General features: G+C 34.5%; 3 protein-coding genes across 3 annotated transcripts; 2 read left to right on the top strand and 1 right to left on the bottom strand.

Annotated features, from left to right (window-relative positions):
- Positions 1-937: 937 nt before the first annotated feature.
- LOC138903397 (uncharacterized) lies at positions 938-3525 on the bottom strand. The gene is made up of 3 exons (XM_070191370.1): positions 2579-3525; positions 1537-1831; positions 938-1003 (listed from the first exon to the last, which is right to left on the bottom strand). Exons 1-3 carry the CDS (start codon positions 3523-3525, stop codon positions 938-940), a joined length of 1308 nt encoding a protein of 435 aa, XP_070047471.1.
- A 2572-nt stretch (positions 3526-6097) lies between these two features.
- Positions 6098-18561, top strand: LOC104116199 (protein arginine methyltransferase NDUFAF7 homolog, mitochondrial). The gene is made up of 15 exons (XM_009627011.4): positions 6098-6306; positions 6423-6499; positions 6822-6933; positions 7643-7725; positions 8157-8222; positions 8392-8492; positions 11336-11454; positions 11538-11578; positions 11905-11990; positions 12462-12639; positions 12721-12837; positions 13899-13943; positions 14350-14481; positions 14571-16334; positions 17839-18561. Exons 1-14 carry the CDS (start codon positions 6249-6251, stop codon positions 14703-14705), a joined length of 1350 nt encoding a protein of 449 aa, XP_009625306.1. The 5' UTR covers positions 6098-6248; the 3' UTR covers positions 14706-16334; positions 17839-18561.
- LOC104116198 (translation initiation factor IF-1, chloroplastic) lies at positions 17558-18362 on the top strand. Its single transcript, XM_070191369.1, has 2 exons — positions 17558-17639; positions 17839-18362. Exons 1-2 carry the CDS (start codon positions 17558-17560, stop codon positions 18360-18362), a joined length of 606 nt encoding a protein of 201 aa, XP_070047470.1.
- Positions 18562-20150: the final 1589 nt, after the last annotated feature.

Genomic DNA, 20150 nt, shown 5'->3' with positions numbered 1-20150 from the left:
TTCAGTTATTGTTGATTTGCACAGTCTTGCAAATCTGTAGAGCTATTGCAAAAGATTCTTATCTGTTTCCAAGATGGAATAGATAAAGCAATACACATTGACTGTTGTAGAACTTCAGGACATAATGTTCATAAATGTCCTGAAAGTTTGAAGTATGAAAATTATATTCAGGACATATTTTTCTGAAATGTCCTGAACTTCTGGAAATCTAGACACTAAACTAAGATTTCCAAAAGTTAAGGATATTTTAGAAATTTATGTCCTTAATATTAGATTCATACTTCAAACTTTCAGGATATTTCAAAAAATTATATCCTGAAGTTTACTTGTACCAATCTCATTTTAAAAATAAGATGTAGCAAGTTGTAGGCGTCAAGTTTTATATAGAAATAAAGAGCACGTAAGCACAAAGAAACTTTGAAAATTTAGGACATTTTTTATATAACCATCTGCTAAAGTTTACTTGCTCAAATAAAAACAATCTAAATGAATCTAATTTATAGCAAAAACTTAAAAGACTAGATAAACATAAGTGGATATATCTATAATTCTCTATGCTTCCTTGAAAATAGGTGGACTGCCGGAGAATATATACAAGATGTTCTATTATGACCGATTCTTCTGCAATGACCACGTTTGAATGTTATTTTTGATGATTCGGTAGCTGGAACAAGCCTTTTCTTCTGCCTTCTACTCGACGGGACCTTAAAATCTGGAGGTTTAATAATTTGTGACTTAACACTCTCTGGTACAATCCAAAAATCTGTATGTTATACCGGATGTATTTGTCTTTCATATATTTTTAGCCAAGATTCCTTTAAGTACCAGTCCGAGCAAAAATTGGACTTCATGATGTTTCTCTTCTCGATAGCTGCAATTGCATGTATACATGGTAATTCATCAAATTAAAACTGAAAACAACCACATGTTCTTTTGTTTAAGTCCACCAAGAAAGTATTTCCTTCTTCCTCAACTCTAGAACGCATGAATCAACAGGGAAGACCTTCAAAGTTGAAAACTATAAGTTAGTACATTATGTTAAATTATCATTAAAATAATAAGCTAAAGTAAGAACATAATACTTATATTTAAAGTAAAAGTTAAATCTATCTTTTTCTTCAATTCCTCTTCTACCCAACATGAAACATCATAAAAAGTTTCTTTCGCTTCATTTCTTCTTTCATAAAACCAACGTTGTAGCTTCATTTGGATGAAATCCATCATTATCAATATAGGCAACTCCCTTGCTTCTAATATCACATAATTCATTGACTCAACTATATTTGTTGTGAGCATATCATATCTTCGTCGTGGACAACAAGAACGCGCCCACCTTTCCGGTGGTTCTTCCATCAAGTAGTCAAAAGTCTTCTTTTCAACTTTTGCTATCTCTAACATGTATAGATCAAATTCTTTGCGCCTGTATACTCTTGCAGCACTTTGAAAAAGTTTTATGACCTCACTTTTGACTATCCTTCGCTTTAGGTTCTACTCCAAATGATAGATACAAATTCTATGGTGGCTTTCAAGATATACCTTTGCGATGCCATGTGCAATAGATTGATGCATATCTAATAAAAAAATTAAATTGTCACGGTTCCCAATTGCATTATGAAGCTCACTAAAGTACCACTCATAGGAGTTGTTATTTTTAGATTCTGCAATTCCAAAGGCTAGTGGGAATATTTGGTTATTTGAATCCATTGAAACTGAAATCATTAAAATACCACGATATTTTGACTTCAAAATAGTTCCATAAACAGCAATCACTGGTCTACAATGATTCCAACCAGCTATTGCTGATCCATATGCATAAAACATATAAAGAAACCTGAAAATACAGTTTAACAACAGAAGGTGAAAATACAGGACACCATGTCCTTAAAATTTATACTGCACACATCAAAGTTAAGGACACCATATCCTTAACATTTACAATGTACACATCAAAGTTAAGGACACCATGTCCTTAACATTTACACTACACATATCAAAGTTAAGTTAAGAACACCATGTCCTTAGCATTTATATTGCACACATCAAAGTTAAGGACACCATGTCCTAAATATTTACAGTGCAAACATTAAAGTTAAGGACACCATGTCCTTGACATTTACACTGCACACATCAAAGTTAAGGATACCATGTCCTTAACATTTACAATACACACATCAAAGTTAAGGACACCATGTCCTTAACATTTACACTGCACACATCAAAGTTAAGTTAAGGACACCATGTCCTTAATATTTACACTGCACACATCAAAGTTAAGTTAAGAACACCATGTCCTTAAAATTTACACTGCACACATCAAAGTTAAGGACACCATATCCTAAATATTTAAAGTGCAAACATCAGAGTTAAGGACACTATGTCCTTAATATTTACAATGCACACATCAAAGTTAAGGACACCATATCCTTAACATTTACACTACACACATCAAAGTTAAGAACACCATGTCCTAAATATTTATAGTGCAAACATCAAAGTTAATGACACCATGTCCTAACTTTGATGTGTACATGCAAATTTTTGTATTTCTGCCATGACAAAGGCTGGTGTAACTTCAAACCTTGGGTATCGAAGATTGTCAATAATGTAACCACTAATCAACTTTGAAGTTGCATGCCTTTGATCAGCTTTCATAGTGTTAACCGAGCAGTCATGAGTTTTCTCAATCTTTACTATCTTGAATAGTGTTAAATCTTTAATTCTGAAAGCACGCACACACCACCCATACTTTTCATCATTGCATTTCAAAGAATATCTTGTTGAGCTTAATCTAATAACCCTGAATTCAAAATGTTCTTTAATTGCTATATTCGAAAAATAGTTAATTATACTATTCTTTTTGTCAAATATTGATCCCATTTTTATTTCATCCAACGAAGCATTTTCTCTTAATATTGTACTTGGGGATTCTTTTTGTTTCGACTTTGACCTTTGTCTAGTTAGTTGAGTAGAGGAGTTTTCAGCAACTTCTTCTATTATTGGTGCACTCTCTAAGACTTGAATACCCAAAGCTTGTTGGTTGTCAATCTCTATAATACTTTGTCCTTCCACTTGAATAGAATTAAATGTTTGAAGCACCTCTTCAATTATTGGTTTAGGTTCAACCACATCTATTTCCATTATCTGTTGGCATTTGTCTTGGTTGTCGTGTTGAGTTTCTAAATTGACATGTTCAAAGGTGCTTGTAGAGCCAAAAACTCTTTCCGAAACATCAATAATTAAGCGACAACCCTTGAAGAGTGAATGACTTTTTAGTAACTCTATACATGTGTGAAGATCTAAATCTTTGGATACAAGCATTCCCTTGCTTGTTCCCAGGTTGATATCAAACCATATCATTGCTTCAAACTTGCCTCTATCCAATTCAATAACTTCAAAGACCTGGTTGACAAAATCTTCAAATCGAATTGCCTCAGATACTAGAACAACCTTTGTTTGATGATCCAGATACTTATAGTCTGCGGTCCATCTTCCATTAAAAGCAACTATAATATATATTGTATCCATCCTGCAAGTCAAGAAAATGAGAAATTCAGGACACTATGTCCTTAATATTTACACAGTAGTCATGAAGTTAAGGACACGATGTCCTGAACTTTATCAGTGCAAGTTGAAAATACATGACACTTTGTCCTTAATATTTATACATCACTCATGAAGTTAAGGACACGATGTCCTAAACTTTATTAATACAAGTTGCAAATACAAGATACTTTGTCCTCAATATTTATATAACAGTCATGGAGTTAAGGACACAATGTCCTAAACTTTATCAATATAAGTTGCAAATACAGGATACTATGCCCTTAATATTTACACAGTAGTCATAAAGTTAAGGACACGATGTCCTAAACTTTATCAATACAAGTTGCAAATACATGACACTTTATCCTTAATATTTACACATCAGTCATGAAGTTAAGGACACGATGTCCTAAACTTTATCAATACAAGTTGCAAATACATGACACTATGTCCTTAATATTTACATAGTAGTCATAAAAGTTAAGGACACGATGTCCTAAACTTTATCAATACAAGTTGCAAATACAGGACACTTTGTCCTTAATATTTACACAACAATCATGAAGTTAAGGACACAATGTCCTTAACTTTATCAATAAAAGTTGCAAATACAGGACACTTTGTCTTCAATATTTACATAATAGTTATAAAGTTAAGGACACGATGTCCTTAACTTTATCAATACAAGTTGTAAATACAGGAAATTTTATCAATACAATGCAATCCATAAAAGGAAAAAAATTAAATCAAATACCTTGCATATTATTCTCCACCAACCAAATAAAAATCCACACAAACACACAAAAGCATATAGAGATATCTGAATTTTTAGAACTTACTGTAATTTTATGACGAAATTTGGACGAGAAAGTTGAATTCTCTAGTTTGAAATAGGAGGAGAAAACTTTCTGTAATTTGGATGATCACATGCAAAGTTTGAGCGAAGTTCTCTGCAATCCCAAAACGCTTATTTACGTTCTCTGCACGCAAATAAGCTGCGCGAAGTTATCACATAAATAAGGAGCGTAGGTTTCAGCGAGGGGTATTTTCGTCCGGACGAGTAAAAGTTTATTAAAGCAGTGGCTAAAACTAAAGACATTTTAAACAGTAGCTTAAAAGTAAGTACATCTCTTATTACTGGCTAACTCTGTACTTCCCCCCTACTTTTTCCCGCAAAAGGTCTCCACAATTTCTAGTTGTGGAGTTGTGAAGTTTTTCATTTTTTATTCGGATCAGCTTGTGCATATATTGACTATTCTATCTAATACTTGCTATTTCTCATCAATATAGGTATTGTACCCGTTATGACTTAAATGGAAAAAATTACCTATTGTCATTGTTTTTTGCACTCATTTCAGTAATGGCTAAGCTACCCTCAAGTGCAGTTGTAGGGTTGTAAAATTAATTTAACTCTTTCTTTTTCTAATATAGCTTAATGCTCCTTTTAATAAACCTTTAAATTGGATTATTTCAAAAGAACTACACCCAATTAGTGCCAAAACCTATCAAATGGTACGTCAAAATTCAAATGTTACAGCGAAGCCAGACTTGCCAATCATTAAACATGAGAAGTTTTATTGAGTGTGTGCCACAACTAACATTAGTTGTGAGACTCTTTTTTATTTCACAAATTTGTGGATCCACAAATTACACTTTTGGGTCCACAAAATTGTGAGACAAAAAAAAGCCCTCATACAACTAGTATCAGTTGTACGAGACACAAAATAAATTTTTTTATAATACATTGAGTGCAAGCATTAAATCGTGCTTTTTTGACATTGTACATATTAATACTGGTAAATAAAATCATTAAATTATTTCAAAAAAAAAAAAGAACTCCACCAAGATCTCGTATGAAAAATAAGACCTAATTGGTTGCAACGTTCAAGTCGTTTGTAAGCCATATGGTTCAACTTTGAATGGTAAATTTTAGAGTTTATTAAACTCCAATGAAGAAGAATTCCAACTTCAATTAGCTAAAGAAATTCACCTCTCGAGGGTATGGTAAAATAGTAAAAGTTCATCTATACTCCATAAAAAGTTGATCGAGCTTGAAAATGAAAAATATTATATTCGACTTACTAAGGACATTGCCTTTGACAGGAGGGCGTGGAGGTTGAGAATTAGGATAGAACGGTAATAGGTAGTCAGACATTTTTCTGATCCTTACTGGTTGTTTAGGACTAGTCTGTTAGTATCTTGTCGTTATTCTTAGATTGCTAGTATTATTGTTGTTTTCTTATTATTTTCCGCTTCAGTTTCCTAGTATCTTGTCATGATTACTGCTTGTAGCTATTACTATCGCTATTGCTAGTGCTATTACTTTCTTACATCTATTTTTCTGTTATTATTTTTCTAGTTATTGTTGTTGATACTTAATTATTTTCTATTCATCCTCTCGGCTCTTTTGAAAATAGACTTTCTATCTCTCCAGATTAGGTGTATGTTTTGCACCCACACTATTCTATTCAGATCCATTTATGTAATTTTATTGGCTTTTGTTGTTGTTGTTGTAAATGTCAAAATGGAATAAGTAGATATGGCTAGACACTATATTTTGAAGTGAAAAAATAAAAAACAGAAGCAAATTCCTTAAACCCTCAAGAGCAACAAAACCCTCCAAATCAAACCTGAAACTCAAAATCATCAACAAAATAAAAAACTTTTCGAAACATCCTCAAATCCCCTCTTAATCTTCCATTATTATGGCCCCTCTATCGTTCTCTTCACGAAATCTCTTCTCCCTCTTCTACAAACCCAGAGGTTATTTCTCTCTCTTTAGCTCTGTAAACAATTTTTTCCATTCTTTTCTATTAATTTTCTTTTTATACTTAGAATTTCTTCAAGATTTTCTGACACTTACCTAATTTTATCTTCAGTGATTCCTTTTGAATTCTTGGGTCAGCATTCTTCAGCTTTGTTCTCTACTCACATTGTTGGGGACACACCAATTCTTGTAATTTCTCTAATTCTATTTATTACTATTTTTGTTGTTTATAAAATATGTGCATCTGGTATGCTGGAAAATATTTGTATTTTGGAAAATGATTTCATTTCTCTTACGATATTTGTAAAAGAAAATAACTTTGCTAATTTAGTGAAAATGTTCATATTTGTCAAAGGAAATGACTTTATTTTGGAGAAAACACTTTTTCAGTATTCAAGTTAACAAACAGTGAAAATGATTTCGGAAACGAATTATTTAAAGAAAGCCTTTTTTCTGGCATACCAAACACACCTTTGATTATGACTTATGTTCATTTCTTGGTGATTTGAAGGTTAGGGATTTTATTCACAAGTCATTGTATGATCCGAATGTCGGGTATTTCTCCCAGAAATCGGCATCAGTTGGAGTGCTTGATAGAAGCATTAAGTTCAATCAGCTCCAAGGTAATTTGTGTTTCTTCATCTATTTGTGAATTAATTGGGAATTCTTGAGTTGTAATGCGATGTAAGTTCTCAATGATACAAGGCAGATGCAACCAATCAATTTCTACACTTTAATCCTTTATTAATTGGAGTCAGCTATGTAATTCTGTGCATACATTTTGCTCTATTCAAGTGGAATTAAGAGGTTTTGTCATGGTTTGATTATTTTCTAAACTTCGTCAGGCTACAATACTCCTCCTTTATCTGAGTTTGGACTAGCTATGGGTGAATCGTCTCAGGGTTTTAATGTTATAGCAATCTTGACTATATTTGTCCAGCTGAAAAAGCATTTTGTCATACCTGTGTGTGAACTGAAAATAAGGAAGTAGGAGATATGAAATATTATGATGCATCCAAGGGTGTGGTTTAGTCGTCAATGAAGTGGGTTGAGAACTTGAAGTCTCAGGTTCAAATCCTAGTCGAGGCGAAAACACTAGGTGATTTCTTCATATCTGTCCAAGCCTTGGTGGACGGAGTTACCTGGTGGTACCTGTTGTTGGGAAAAGTACCAGGTATTCTGTTAAATTAATGGAGGTGCGCGTAAGTTGGCCCGGACACCGTGGTTATAAAAAAAAGGAAATATGAAATATTATGATACTTTCAGTGGCATGATTGTAGAATAAAAAAGTTGTCCTTAGAAGATGGAAAATATGATTTTTGAATATTTTAGGTAGGAAAGCATACATGAAGCATTTGGATAAGATTTACAAGCAGAGCGACGTTTCATGGTTTACTCCAGTGGAGCTTTTTAAGGTAATATTACTATCTTTTGTCCTTCTAGATGTAATTGCTCTTTATATGTGAGAAATTATGTAGACTATTTCTTAGAATATTCTTGGAATGATTACTTATCATAATGGAAGCACAGAATAGTTACTTACCTTATTACTTAGACTCCAATATGAGGAGCCCCTCTTGTATATTGCCAACAACCAAAGAGTTTTTCTCTCTTTCTTCTTGTTTCACTGTTAAGCAAGTTATGGACTGAAACTATCTTGTCATGCATTCATTTGTTATGTTCCCCACAGTACTTTATTTTTAATTTATAGGCACTTTTAGTTCATGTAACCAGAAGTCAGAAAATTCATCAATATGGTTTTTTTTTTCACCGCCTTTTATTATTTACTATTCTGTATTCCAATTTACCTGTTAGTCGCAATCATGTTATATGGAATTCTCTGCAGCCTTGGTATGCCCATGGGATTGCTGAAGCCATTTTGCGTACTACAAACCTATCTGTTCCACTGAAAGTAAGTTCGTTAACATCTAGAGAATGTAGCTTCTTAGCTGCATACAATCTTTAATTGTCCACTGGAACTTATTAATATTCTTTTCTCTATTTTTCTTCTTAAAATTTTGACTTAATTGATCAATCATTCACTTGCTTTACATTTTGACCGTTTTTTTTTTTGGGTGTAGATATACGAAATAGGTGGTGGATCAGGAACCTGTGCGAAAGGCATCTTGGATTACATAAAATTAAATGCACCGACAAGAATTTATGATAATATCAGTTACACGTATGTGATAACGCTTTGCTTCACCTAATTGAGAATGCTGCAGATGATGAACTTGTTTGCATGGCCTTAGCGTTACATAGTAAAGCATTTTGTACAAATTAGTTATGAAATAATTTTGTTGAGGTACCTTAGCTAATTGATAATGTTTCACATTGGAGGTAAAAGGGCTCATAAAAGTCTTGCACTACTCCATTCACGGTGTTAAGGTTTTGGTCGAATGCTTAGATTCTTTCACATGGTGTTAGAGTAGACCTTTAGCAAGCACTTTTAAATGTAATTCTAAAATTCAACATTACTTATTAGATTTGCTAGGTTTTTTGAAGTAATATAACTTAGAAGTCTAACTCCTTAGATTTTGGGAAGATGATAGCAGGTCTGTGCTGTGGTGATATCAGTTCATGCCTTTTGTTAAAACATATTACAGTCAACTGTAGAGTTAAGCAAGAAATGACACTCAAGGGTGTAGCCTAGTGGTCAATGAAGTGGATGAAGAACCATGAGGTTTCAGATTCAAATCCTAGTGGAGACAAAGACACTAGGATATTTCTTCTCATCTGTCTAAGCTTTGGTGTATAGAGTTATCCAGAACCTGTACTGGTGGGAGATAGTAGGTAACTGGTGGAGTTAGTCGAGGTACGTACAAGCTGGCCGGACACCACCGTTGTAAAAAAAAAAGAGTTAAGCAAGAAATGATGCATCTCAAGTACTTGAATATCATATTAAACTGAAATGTTGAAGTTCTTTCTATTTTCCTGATATCAACATGACACGTCAAAGTAAAATACATGTTATATATGTTTCTCATCAATTAAGAAATTTCAAAACCCCCTGGTAAATTGAATAAGTGATGCTGAATACATATCAAAAGTGTAAACATAAAATGATTATATCTTCTTATCGTTACAACAAGAAATGATTTATAGAAGGTGATAATTTTAATCAATGTTATCAAAGGCGCGCTTAAGCCTTGAAGTGAAGCTCAAAACATGTTGAACGCTTCGCCTCGCTTAGCAAGTGCTTCATTGTTGTTATCAAGGTTCTAAGGCATACTTTTCCTTGCCCATGAGCGTTATCCTGAAGATGCGATACTAAACAATTGATATTTCGTTTGTCGTAAATTTTCTTCAATTTCTTTGTCCATATATCTGGTATTCATGCTTATAGATATTAGTCTTGGACTACTGATCACGTCCAACTCTAGTCCTAGATAGGATAAGCGGTCGCTGCAAATATAATCTGGTCTAAGAGTCTGGAGTCGAATCCCACAGAGAACTAAGGCTTCGCTATAATTGTTAAGTATCACTAAGAAGACAAGTTCGGACAATTTCTAAGTTATAACTATTAAGATTATTATGTCTAACTAATTAACTAACAAATTAAAGTAGTAAATTAACAACTAGAGATACTAAGGGTTGGAGAAAAGATTAAGGAGGTCTAGAATTATGATTTCCCCAATTGTTGGAATCCTTCCCGCTACATTTTATATAATTTCGTCTAAGTATTCTCTACCGATCGTGAGTACTTAGGGTGTCGTAGCTCTCTCTCGAGAAACTACCACAATGTACTAGACGTATTCTCTCGAACTACGCTAGCTGACCTTAATTCACCGCTCACTACGCTCGCATCAATGTTTCGTTATCTCTAATCCTGCCTTTAAACCCTCCGTATTGATCTCTCACATACGTTAGGAGTGATGTTAGGAGTGATGTTGTTCAACAACTACCTAAATATGTATCATCTCTCAAGCAATACACACTAAATAAGCACAGTCAATTGATGGCCATTCAATAAACAACAATAAACACGTAGTTGAACAAGTAGAGAAATCCAACGACTCAATTATATAAAAACGTAATAAGAATTCATCCTACAAAAGGTTCCATCAAAACCCTAGATAACAAATTAGCTATTCATAATAGTATGCAAAAGTACAATACTATAATTCATAAGCAATAATGGAAATAAAAAGAAGAAAGTGAAAAACTCGTAGAAGAATTTTCCGCCTTGCTCCTAGCATGTTCTTGCCTCCTTAGATTTAATCCCCTCTCAAAAACGTCCCACCCTTCTTAGACATATTTAAGGAGTATTTATAGGCTAGGGTTGAAGTCCTTGAGTCCAAATCCGGGTCAGTCTTTTAATCCGCGATTTTTGATCATCGGGCTATAGACCTCGCGAGGCCAGGCTTATAGCGCGGTCAACCTGGCTACAAAGCTGGCTACGCCTGGCCTGCAGCGCGGTCAAGCTGGCTATAGAGTTAGCTATGCTTGGCCTTGTAGCACGGTAAAGTTGGCTACAAAGCTGGCTACGCTTGGCCTGTAGCACAACTTGGGTACTTGGTGTTATTTTGCATCTTTTCTTGCGTTTTCGTCTTCTTTTCGTGCAACTTTCATTCGACTCTTTCTTCCGATGCTCCTACACATAAAACAACATAATTTAGCTCAAATGTTGCACAATCGATCACTAAACCAACAAAATATAGGGCGAGTAATGTACTAAAAGTATAACATTTTGGCCAAACATCAACTACACATACATATTGATAGTTTTTCTCCATTTGCACGTGAAGCCCACGCTTTATTTGCGCTTACAGCCCCAACAGACCTTAGAGCTTTTTTGCGCTTTTCACCTTTGATAACACTTATTTTAATATTAACCTTACACGTTGATAAGGGTGTCTGTGAGTTTCAAACACGTTTTGAGCAAATTGTTTTGCTTCAGAAGTGTCAGATAGCAGTGCGACATAGCATATGCTGTTCCTCTTCTTTTATCGTTGTTCTCTGTGCAGGCTCTTCATTCAATCATTTCATAAAGAACTACTAAATCTCCTTTTCTCTTGAGTACAGTTCGGTTGAAATCAGTTCCTCACTTGCAGCGAAACAGATTCAAACTGTTGGCGAAGTTGATAGCCACTTATCCAAGTTTAGAGTAGAGTGTCGTGATGCTGCGGACATGAGTGGATGGGGTATGATGCTGTTAATTATCTGACCCTGTTTTTTATTTAAAGGTTAATATATTTTGCACACTGAAGTTATCTTGTTGAAGCAGGAGATGTGAATGAACAACCTTGTTGGGTTATCATGTTAGAGGTATGGCTACTTTCTCTATTTCTTCTGTCTGTAATGTTCTTCTCTAGGAAGATATGGTGTGTTTTGAAATTGACGACTGGCTTCCTTACTTGGTTTATGAAGCTCAATCATGATGAGAGAAATTGGGTAGTTGGTGAAAACTTGACTCCTCTTAAAATGCCGATTACAAATATATGGCATGCTCCTATGAGCACTTTACAAATTCTACACGAATGCAATTCCAATTCTTGTATCTTGGTTTCTGCAATACCATTAAACTGCGGGCCTGAAAGGTTCTGTCATAAACTTTATTCATCGAGCTTATTAACGATCGAGTAATCTTTTAGGTGCTTGACAATCTTCCGCATGATCTCATTTACTCTGAGAATCAAATTTCGCCATGGACGGAAGTGTGGGTTGAAAGCAAAGAAGGGTAATTCACTTTATACTGTTGAAACAACATATTGATGTTTGTACTCTGGAATTTTTTTTCCTGCTGAGCAAATTTTACATTTTTGACTGGTATGTTTCTTCAACAGTATATAGGTGGATAGCCTTATGAATGTTGCTAACAATGTAGTATTTGCACAAGCATAGTTATCTTTGCCTTTTGGTTGATAAATCCTGAGAACTAGTAATAGAAGTAGCAGTAAGTATTGTTTTCTTTTCTTCATAAGGATTTCTTATACCACTCCACTCCTAAAAAATATGGAAAATAGGAAAACTACACAAAGAAGTAAGAGAAGATAAGAGAGATATTTTTGCTTTATAGCGGGATTTAGCTTAATATTGAATCATTTCGGATTGGTGATTTTGTCCATTAGTAGTAGGTATGAATATGATGGCCAAGCAAGATTGTCAAATCTGCATATAATGCTAAAACACGCCTGTCTTCTTTTAACAGGGAAAAACTCTCAGAGTTGTATAGGCCAATTCAAGACTCCTTAATCAAATCTTGCATGGAGATCATAGATATGCCTGATGCTACAACGGGTGGGAGCAGGGTTTCTTCAGCGATGAAAAGTATTTGGGCAAAAGTGTTTCCTAAGCCAAGATGGTGTTGGCTTCCCACTGGTTGCTTGGTAATAATTCTGCAATGTTGATTGAGCTCTTTCCTCAGTTTAGATTAACATATTCATGCAGTGCTACTTCCTAAAATTCAGAAACTTCTAGAAGTTTTACATGGAGCTTTACCGAAGATGTCTTTAATTGCTTCCGATTTCAGTTATCTACCTGATGTTAAAATTCCTGGTGAAAGAGCTCCTCTGGTTTCAACCAAGGTACATTTTACTTTTTCTCCGTATGCCATTGATTTTCTGCGCTTCGTTGTAGCCTCTTTCGATCTTTGATTAATACTTGTAATACTAAAACATCTTAGTCAAATTAGTTTATCAATCAAGACAAGGGTGTATGTTTTGGACTCCTAAACCCTCTAACAATTAGAAAAAAAAGAAAAATTACTAAAAGTAGAAGAAACTGCACATACCCTCATATATGAATACATAGCATAGCTTTAATTTGGAAGTTGGAGAAAATTTTGAGCAAATAAGACGTCAAGAATACGTGGCACTAGAAGTGATGCAAGAATAAATAGGAAGCCATGGTAGGAGCCTGTAGATCCATCATTTCTCCTATTCTATAGGCTTGATAACTCAGAAATCTCTGACAGTTGTGCACCATTTGTAACTCGGTGAGTAATGGGCCCCGCCCTTCTACCCTTCTCCACTTAAACACTAGGTTTTTTGCCTGTGGTGGGGTTCAGAACCTGTGACATGCGCCTAACCTATACATCACAAGCTACGCTCTTACCATTAGACCAAAGCCCAAGAGCAACTTGGTTTTATCAATAAATTTAAATCAAATAGCTGGTCCGGTTTATAGATGTCCTTGTGCAGAACCTGGATATTCTTTTAAAGCCTTAAACTGACAAAAAAGTCATGCTCTTACATTTTTGTGTTCTAATGGTTAAATTAGTGAGTCGCAAGGCAAGTTTGGTTGGGTGGTGGTTGTTGTGTCGGAACTGTTTCACTATTCTTCAGCCCTTCTGAAAGCATGTAGGTTACAAATTTACCTGTTAACTATTGAGATTGAAAAAGAAAAGATTGGTATCAGAAGAACCAATGTGAGTGTTGATTGCAATTTTCATGTACGTGCATCTCCACTTGATTTATTTTCTAGCACTTACCCTTTTCTTGCAAAATGTCACATGGGATAATATAATCCTCTGTCATCTTAAACGGCAAGTTGCTTTATGTATTTTCTCTTTTTAGGCATTTTTATGATAACAAGTTAACATAATTTTTATAAATTCATTTACCTTTTTCATATTAAATAAATGCAGAAAGATGGCAGCAGCTCTGATTACAACAGTTATTTGGATGCAAAGGTGATCCGATCCTTATCTTTTGTATTCCTCCCTGGATTTTATCATGAAATGTTGTTTATAGAGGTATTTGTATGTTGGACTTTCACTCCAGCAGAGAGAGTACTTTGTTTTTTATTTCAGCCTAGATTATATATAAATGCTCTTGGACCGGAAAATAAGTAAGAAACCACTTATTTTCCAGGAAAACACATTTTCCGTGGAAAATAATTTCCTTCATACCAAACACGCCCTAAGCTACCACTGCATGTACTTGTTATCTGAATAATTGTTTTATTAACTTATGTAGGAGTTGTGTTTGTATTTGATGTTTCGATCATTATGCTCTTGAACATGTGAAACTTTGAATATCTATTGTGTAACAACATCTGTACTTGGCCGAAATGTTTTATATTTTTTTTATTTGCAGGGGGACGCCGACATATTCTTTCCTACAGATTTTTTGCTCTTGGAACAGATGGATCATTACTGTTCTGGGTGGATGAAGCTGCAAAAAGATGACACGTCATTGAAGCGGGGAAAGAAAAGACGTACTCTTTCGGTAAGTCCTACTCTTCAGCTGTGAGAAACCAAAGTTCCCTTATCTATTTTTTGTTGGTATATATTCATTCATGTAAAAAATTGTTGTAGCTCGGTACAGCAGCGTTCATGGAAGAATTTGGTCTCCCAACAAAGACGAGAACTAAAGATGGATATAACCCTCTCCTTGATGACTTCAAGAACACCAAATTTTATTTGAGCGTTCCTACACATAACATCAAATAGACTATTCCCTTTTCCTCTTCTATAGCAAGGGCGTCGAGGAGACATGCTACACAGTGTAGAGAGGACACTTCTCAGTGTGGCTTAAATTGATAAAACATAGTATTGTACAAGCTTGAGTTGAGCATCTGTAACAAAGTCTAAAGAGGCTGGAGTTACAAAGTTTGTGAAGTTCTTTTATAGCAAAGGGAGCCTGTTTGATCAGATTAAGAATGTTTGTGGTTCTTGATTTCGGGTAGGGGTGTCAAATGGACGGGTCAATGACTGGCCCAACCTTAGGCGGGTTGAACAGGTTAAATGGGTTTGGGTTCAAACTGCCACCCCTAGTTTCGAACGATGGTATTCAAGAGCTGAGAGTTGTGGAAGACATTGATATTCTTTATGTTTCAGATTCTTTAGAGTTACTGCTACATTATTGTGATATGAGTTGGGGTAAGTTCTTTAGTCAAAATAAATGTGATGAAAGTATGAAAATTTAAAACATGACTACAGATCAGAGAGTTCTTTGTAACAGGAATTCTAGCACTGGCAAGGTGGTTTTTTTTTCTCTCCCTATATTGTCCTATCTACAGGAAATAATGAGAATCTTATGTTCTTTTATTTTTCTAAGATTTTGTTTTATAGGACCCTTTCAAGCTGGTCTAATCAATTTTGTTTTAGATTTTGGTCTATCAAACCAGTTGCTTAATGTAAGCATTGTGGAAAGAATGTCCCAACCAGGCATTGTAATTTTAATTTTTAATATTTAAAAAATTTAAATTATTTTTAAATATCAACAGAGGAATAGAAAAACTATTTCCTCTAACATCAATCAGAAGGAAGATTCATTAGATTATGTGCATATGAGATGTTTACTATCAAATCATTATTAAGCATGTGCTTCTTAATAGCCAGCATAAACATAATCAAGTTTCTAGCAATTTTTATTTTCTATCTAATTATGGTAAATTCAAAATTAGCTAATTTGAGATTAAAATAAAATGAAGTATTTAAATTTTTTTTTTGGTCATTTTGAAAAGAAAAAAATGTCATAACTAGTGAGTTTACTCATTTAATTGTTAATTTTAATAAGTAAAATAAACTATTTCTTCTTTTAAAGAAAGAGAGCACATAAAAGATATATTTTATACAGGTAAATACACTATTATTTTTAATGAGAGGTCTCGGATTTGAATCATAAGAATGGAGTTACCTTTGTTAGGAAACACTGAGTGTTATTTTTCGATGCAAATTCAGATGAGTCACTGCCCAAAGTACCATATACTATAGGTGAAAAAAGGAAAATCTAATAAATAAATAAGTATAAAAGATATTGTTTTTTTTCCCCTTCTTTTGAAGGGATAAATAGAATCCTCTTCTGGAAATGACCATTGAGTTATAGTACCTCTCTTATCCGAATATAAAGACGCGCTCACTAATTTAGTGTGTGAGATTGAAAACAGTGAGAGTATACTCTCTCTCACCGGCGCCGGAAATTATATTCAACGGTGAGTAGGTGGTTTCGAGTCTATTTTTTGCAGATAAGGACCTCAAGTTTCTTGAAGTGTCAAGTTTTGCTAGTCTTCTTCGGCAAAGCTGGTACTACTTGCTGCCCCTTTTTCATCGGCAGTTTTTCTCCGGCGTAATTGAGTTGTAAGCTCTCTCTCTCTATCTCTCTTAATTTGGAATTTTGCAATTTTAGTTTATTTATCAGGTTACTATTTGATTTATGCTTAAAATGACAGACTATGAATATCCACATCTTTTAGAAATGAATATATGATTTATGTACTGAGACTTATAGGGTTTTTACACTATCAGGTTAAATTGACTTACAACGATAGAGTAACTTTTTGTAAACAAGAAAATAGAATAATAACATAGTATAACAGATTAAATTGTCATTGATAGTGTAAAAATTATTTACGGTGTCAATGTATATAACTTAAATCCTTTAGAGATTTGAAAGGTGAAAACTTTAAACATGAAAAGTTGGGGAGCTGCCACTTCTTAACCGCCCTTGCGAGTTCTGATGGTAGTCCAAGCTGAGGTGATAATGTTCACACTAGATATGGTGCAGGGGAGCTAGAAAAATCTTGTTGCAATATGTAATAACGGTGAAAGAGTGAGCAGCGATGGGCACTTTATTCTTGAAATGTTTTTACCAGTGTTACATTTGATGAGTTTAACCGACTTGGTTGTATTCGAGGGAATAGCTTCACTTATTCTATGTGCCAAAGTAGCTTTGGACATGTAAGGAGATGCAGAATTTAGCAAAGTTGAATTAAGAATAATGAAGCTCGAAAACAAAACAGGCTTAAAATTTTGTGACACTATTTTGTGGCGTCTTGAGTCTCTTGCTTCACGGTTGTTATTTTTTAAATGACATCATTTTAACTAAGGTAAAATACCAACTTAACAATGTGTGGTTTCATTTACTTTTATTGTTTTTGCTTATTCATTTTAGCCTTTTCTTTTTTGTCTGTCTTTTACTTTTACTTTTACTTTTCTCCTCCCTCTCCCCAATTGGCACCCATCAAATATGTGTTTGGGGTAGAAATTTGACAAAGGAAGACGAGGATAGAAAGGGAGATTAACAAACCACTAGTATGGTTTCATGTGGGACTTTTGGGTTGCAATGATGATTGGAGGTTGGACCGTGGAGCTGAATTGAAGCTGTCGGAGTGGGATGACATAATGGGCTGATAGAGCTAAAGGAGAAAGGAGGAGGGGAAGAGCAGTAGCAGCAACAATAGCATAAGTAGACATAGAAACGTGAGGAAAAAACGTGAAGCAAAATGTATGTAACTGAAGCATGACTAGAAGAAAAGAAGAATTGTTTGGTGGATTTGTGAGTTGGTAGACTGCCAGCTGTAATGCAGTTGAAATTGGCAGTTGGGAGTGGACGTGAAGACCTGAAGGTACTAGAAGAAGAAGAGGAGAGAATGAATAGAAGGGGTGAAGTGGCATTTTATTTTATTATCTCAGTTTCCAATTTGGTTCAAATTCTGTTGCAGAAACATGCCAAAGTAGTGAAAGCTTAAGTTTTGAGTTCATTCTAAAAGACTAAAGAAGTTCATTGTTTGTCTAATTTGTGGTTTGCATTCATATTTTCGTCTTATTTAACTTAATTTTGTTGTCTTTTGTATGTTTTTAGATCGCTGTGTTTCTGAGTTCGTGATCGTGCACCATAGACTAGCTCTCGCTACAATGGCATCTCTCTCATGGTGGAATCCTGCTCCTGCCACGACTGCAATGGCAGCTTGTTCTCCAACTCCAACATCCTGTAAAACCTCTAACTCATTAGCACTGCCGCGCTCTGTGTTTGTCAGCAAGCAAGCAAAGTTAATGAAACAAGCCAATGGTCTTTTGGTTATAACACAGCAACAGTCAAAGAAGAAGAATCATTCATTCACCAATTCCAGAAGGAATACCAGCATTCAGTGTCTCTCACAGGAACAGAAATGGACTCATGAAGGTTCCATTACCGAATCGCTCCCCAATGGCATGTTTAGGGTCAAATTGGATAATGCAGATGTCGTTCTGGGATACATTTCTGGGAAGATACGAAAGAATTTCATACGGTTGTTGCCAGGCGACAGAGTCAAAATTGAAGTAAGTCGGTATGATTCCACTAAAGGACGCATCATTTATCGTCTCCGCGGTGGCCGAGAAGGCTAGGACTCAAGTGGTGGTGGAAGGCTATTTTGTAAGTGACCATGTTTGCTGATGAACCAACATTCACCTGTTCCTATCCTTGCTTATGAGAAGATAACCTAGAATGTATATTCATATACTTGGATATTCATAGGCATTTACTTTTGTTCTTGATGTTTATGTTTTGATAGTAAACCAAGTTTGGAAAAGCAAAACTTGTGCATCTTTTTGGCTATTTTCTTGATTATTTTATTCAGAAACATGCTCATTATTTTGAGTCTAAAAATGTAGTACCTCTTTATGTTGCTGTAGGACTACTATTGTATAAGTAGAACAAATACCATAATTTAGTATCCATAACATGTGAATTTCGAATAACCTATCCATTCAAAACTAATGAAAAATTCTTGGAAAAAACAAATTAAGGCCTGTAATCGAAATTCTATGGAAGTAGTACTGCAAAAGCAATTACAACATTGACTAAGAAGATGATATAGAGGAAAGTTTCTCATTCCAAACATCATGGAGCACGAGGAAATATCTCAGCCCTTTAAGGTATCCTTGAAGTTTCTTTACTATAGCCTCTCTATTTGTCAGTTCAAAACTTGGTCTATGTAAGAGATTGGAACATCTCATTTGGAAGTCTTTGCACCATGAGATCATCAGATACACAAACATAATCTTTTATCAAAATGCCTTTATCACTTTTTCATTTTTATAAATAAGTTGTGCAAGTGTTGTCTTTCCTTGGCCTGGCATTCCAACTATGCTTATTACAGATAAACTTGTTTCATTATTTGAGCTAGTTAACATGCTCACTAAAACATTTTAGAGTTCAATTTTCTGAGAGAGGCTTTGCTAAGTTGAATAACACAAGAAGCAGAATAAAGCAATACCTCAAATATTGCTATTTTCCCCAAATATAAATAAATTGCTGTCAAATATATGACAAACTGTCACTGTGTTGTAAATTGTTCATGGCAATTAAGCCACCGGCCAAGAGTACAGAAAAGAATAATTTATTATCATGCATTGCTTAAATTTTAATGATCACTAGCTCTTTATATTAAATATTTACGTACATAGTAACTTTTAGTGAATTATAAGGCAATATAATTAGAAGAAAAAGATTTTTCGGGATATCGGCCTAAGATCGTGTAAGTAAGTAATCTCATATTCTTATATATATTTGCATGACTCATCACATGGAATAATTACTTCACACTTGTTCCTAATTATATGCTCAGAATAAGGATGTTATTGTTAGTTGTCCGGTGGTAAAATGGTTAAAAGAAAATAATCAACCACTTATATTATCCACTAAAAAATGAGTTGGATAATGAATTTTTTAAAAACGGGTCAAATATCGATAAAAATCATATTATCAATTTAGAAAATGGATAACTAACGTGTTTAACTTTTACATTTGTAAAACCTCAAATTGGGGTTCTTTAAAATTCTCCCAAAATGATCAAATTCAAGAAACCATGGATACCATATTATCCGCCGATTAACCCGTTTTTTATCCGTATTAAATATGGGTCAGGTCGATAATTTATCCATTTTCGACCCGTCCCGTATCCAATCCGACCAGTCCGTTTGCCATCCCAGCTAGTCGACTAGTGCAAGAAAATGGTCACTTTATTAACACTATATATAGCTAGCCCAGAGAAGTGCATTCTCCCATATTCTTCACCTGCTTCTTTAATTAACTAACTATTTTCTTACTTCCTCTTCTTCATAATTAGTATTCTTTACTATCGTATAATGGGTACTATCTCAGCTCGTTTTCTTGGAGTTGTTGTGTTGGTT

Source organism: Nicotiana tomentosiformis, chromosome 12, assembly GCF_000390325.3.
Source record: "Nicotiana tomentosiformis chromosome 12, ASM39032v3, whole genome shotgun sequence".
In the NCBI taxonomy this organism is placed as follows: Eukaryota; Viridiplantae; Streptophyta; class Magnoliopsida; order Solanales; family Solanaceae; genus Nicotiana; species Nicotiana tomentosiformis.
Note: the sequence above shows the minus strand (reverse complement) of the source record. Positions and strands in the feature narration are given on the sequence as shown.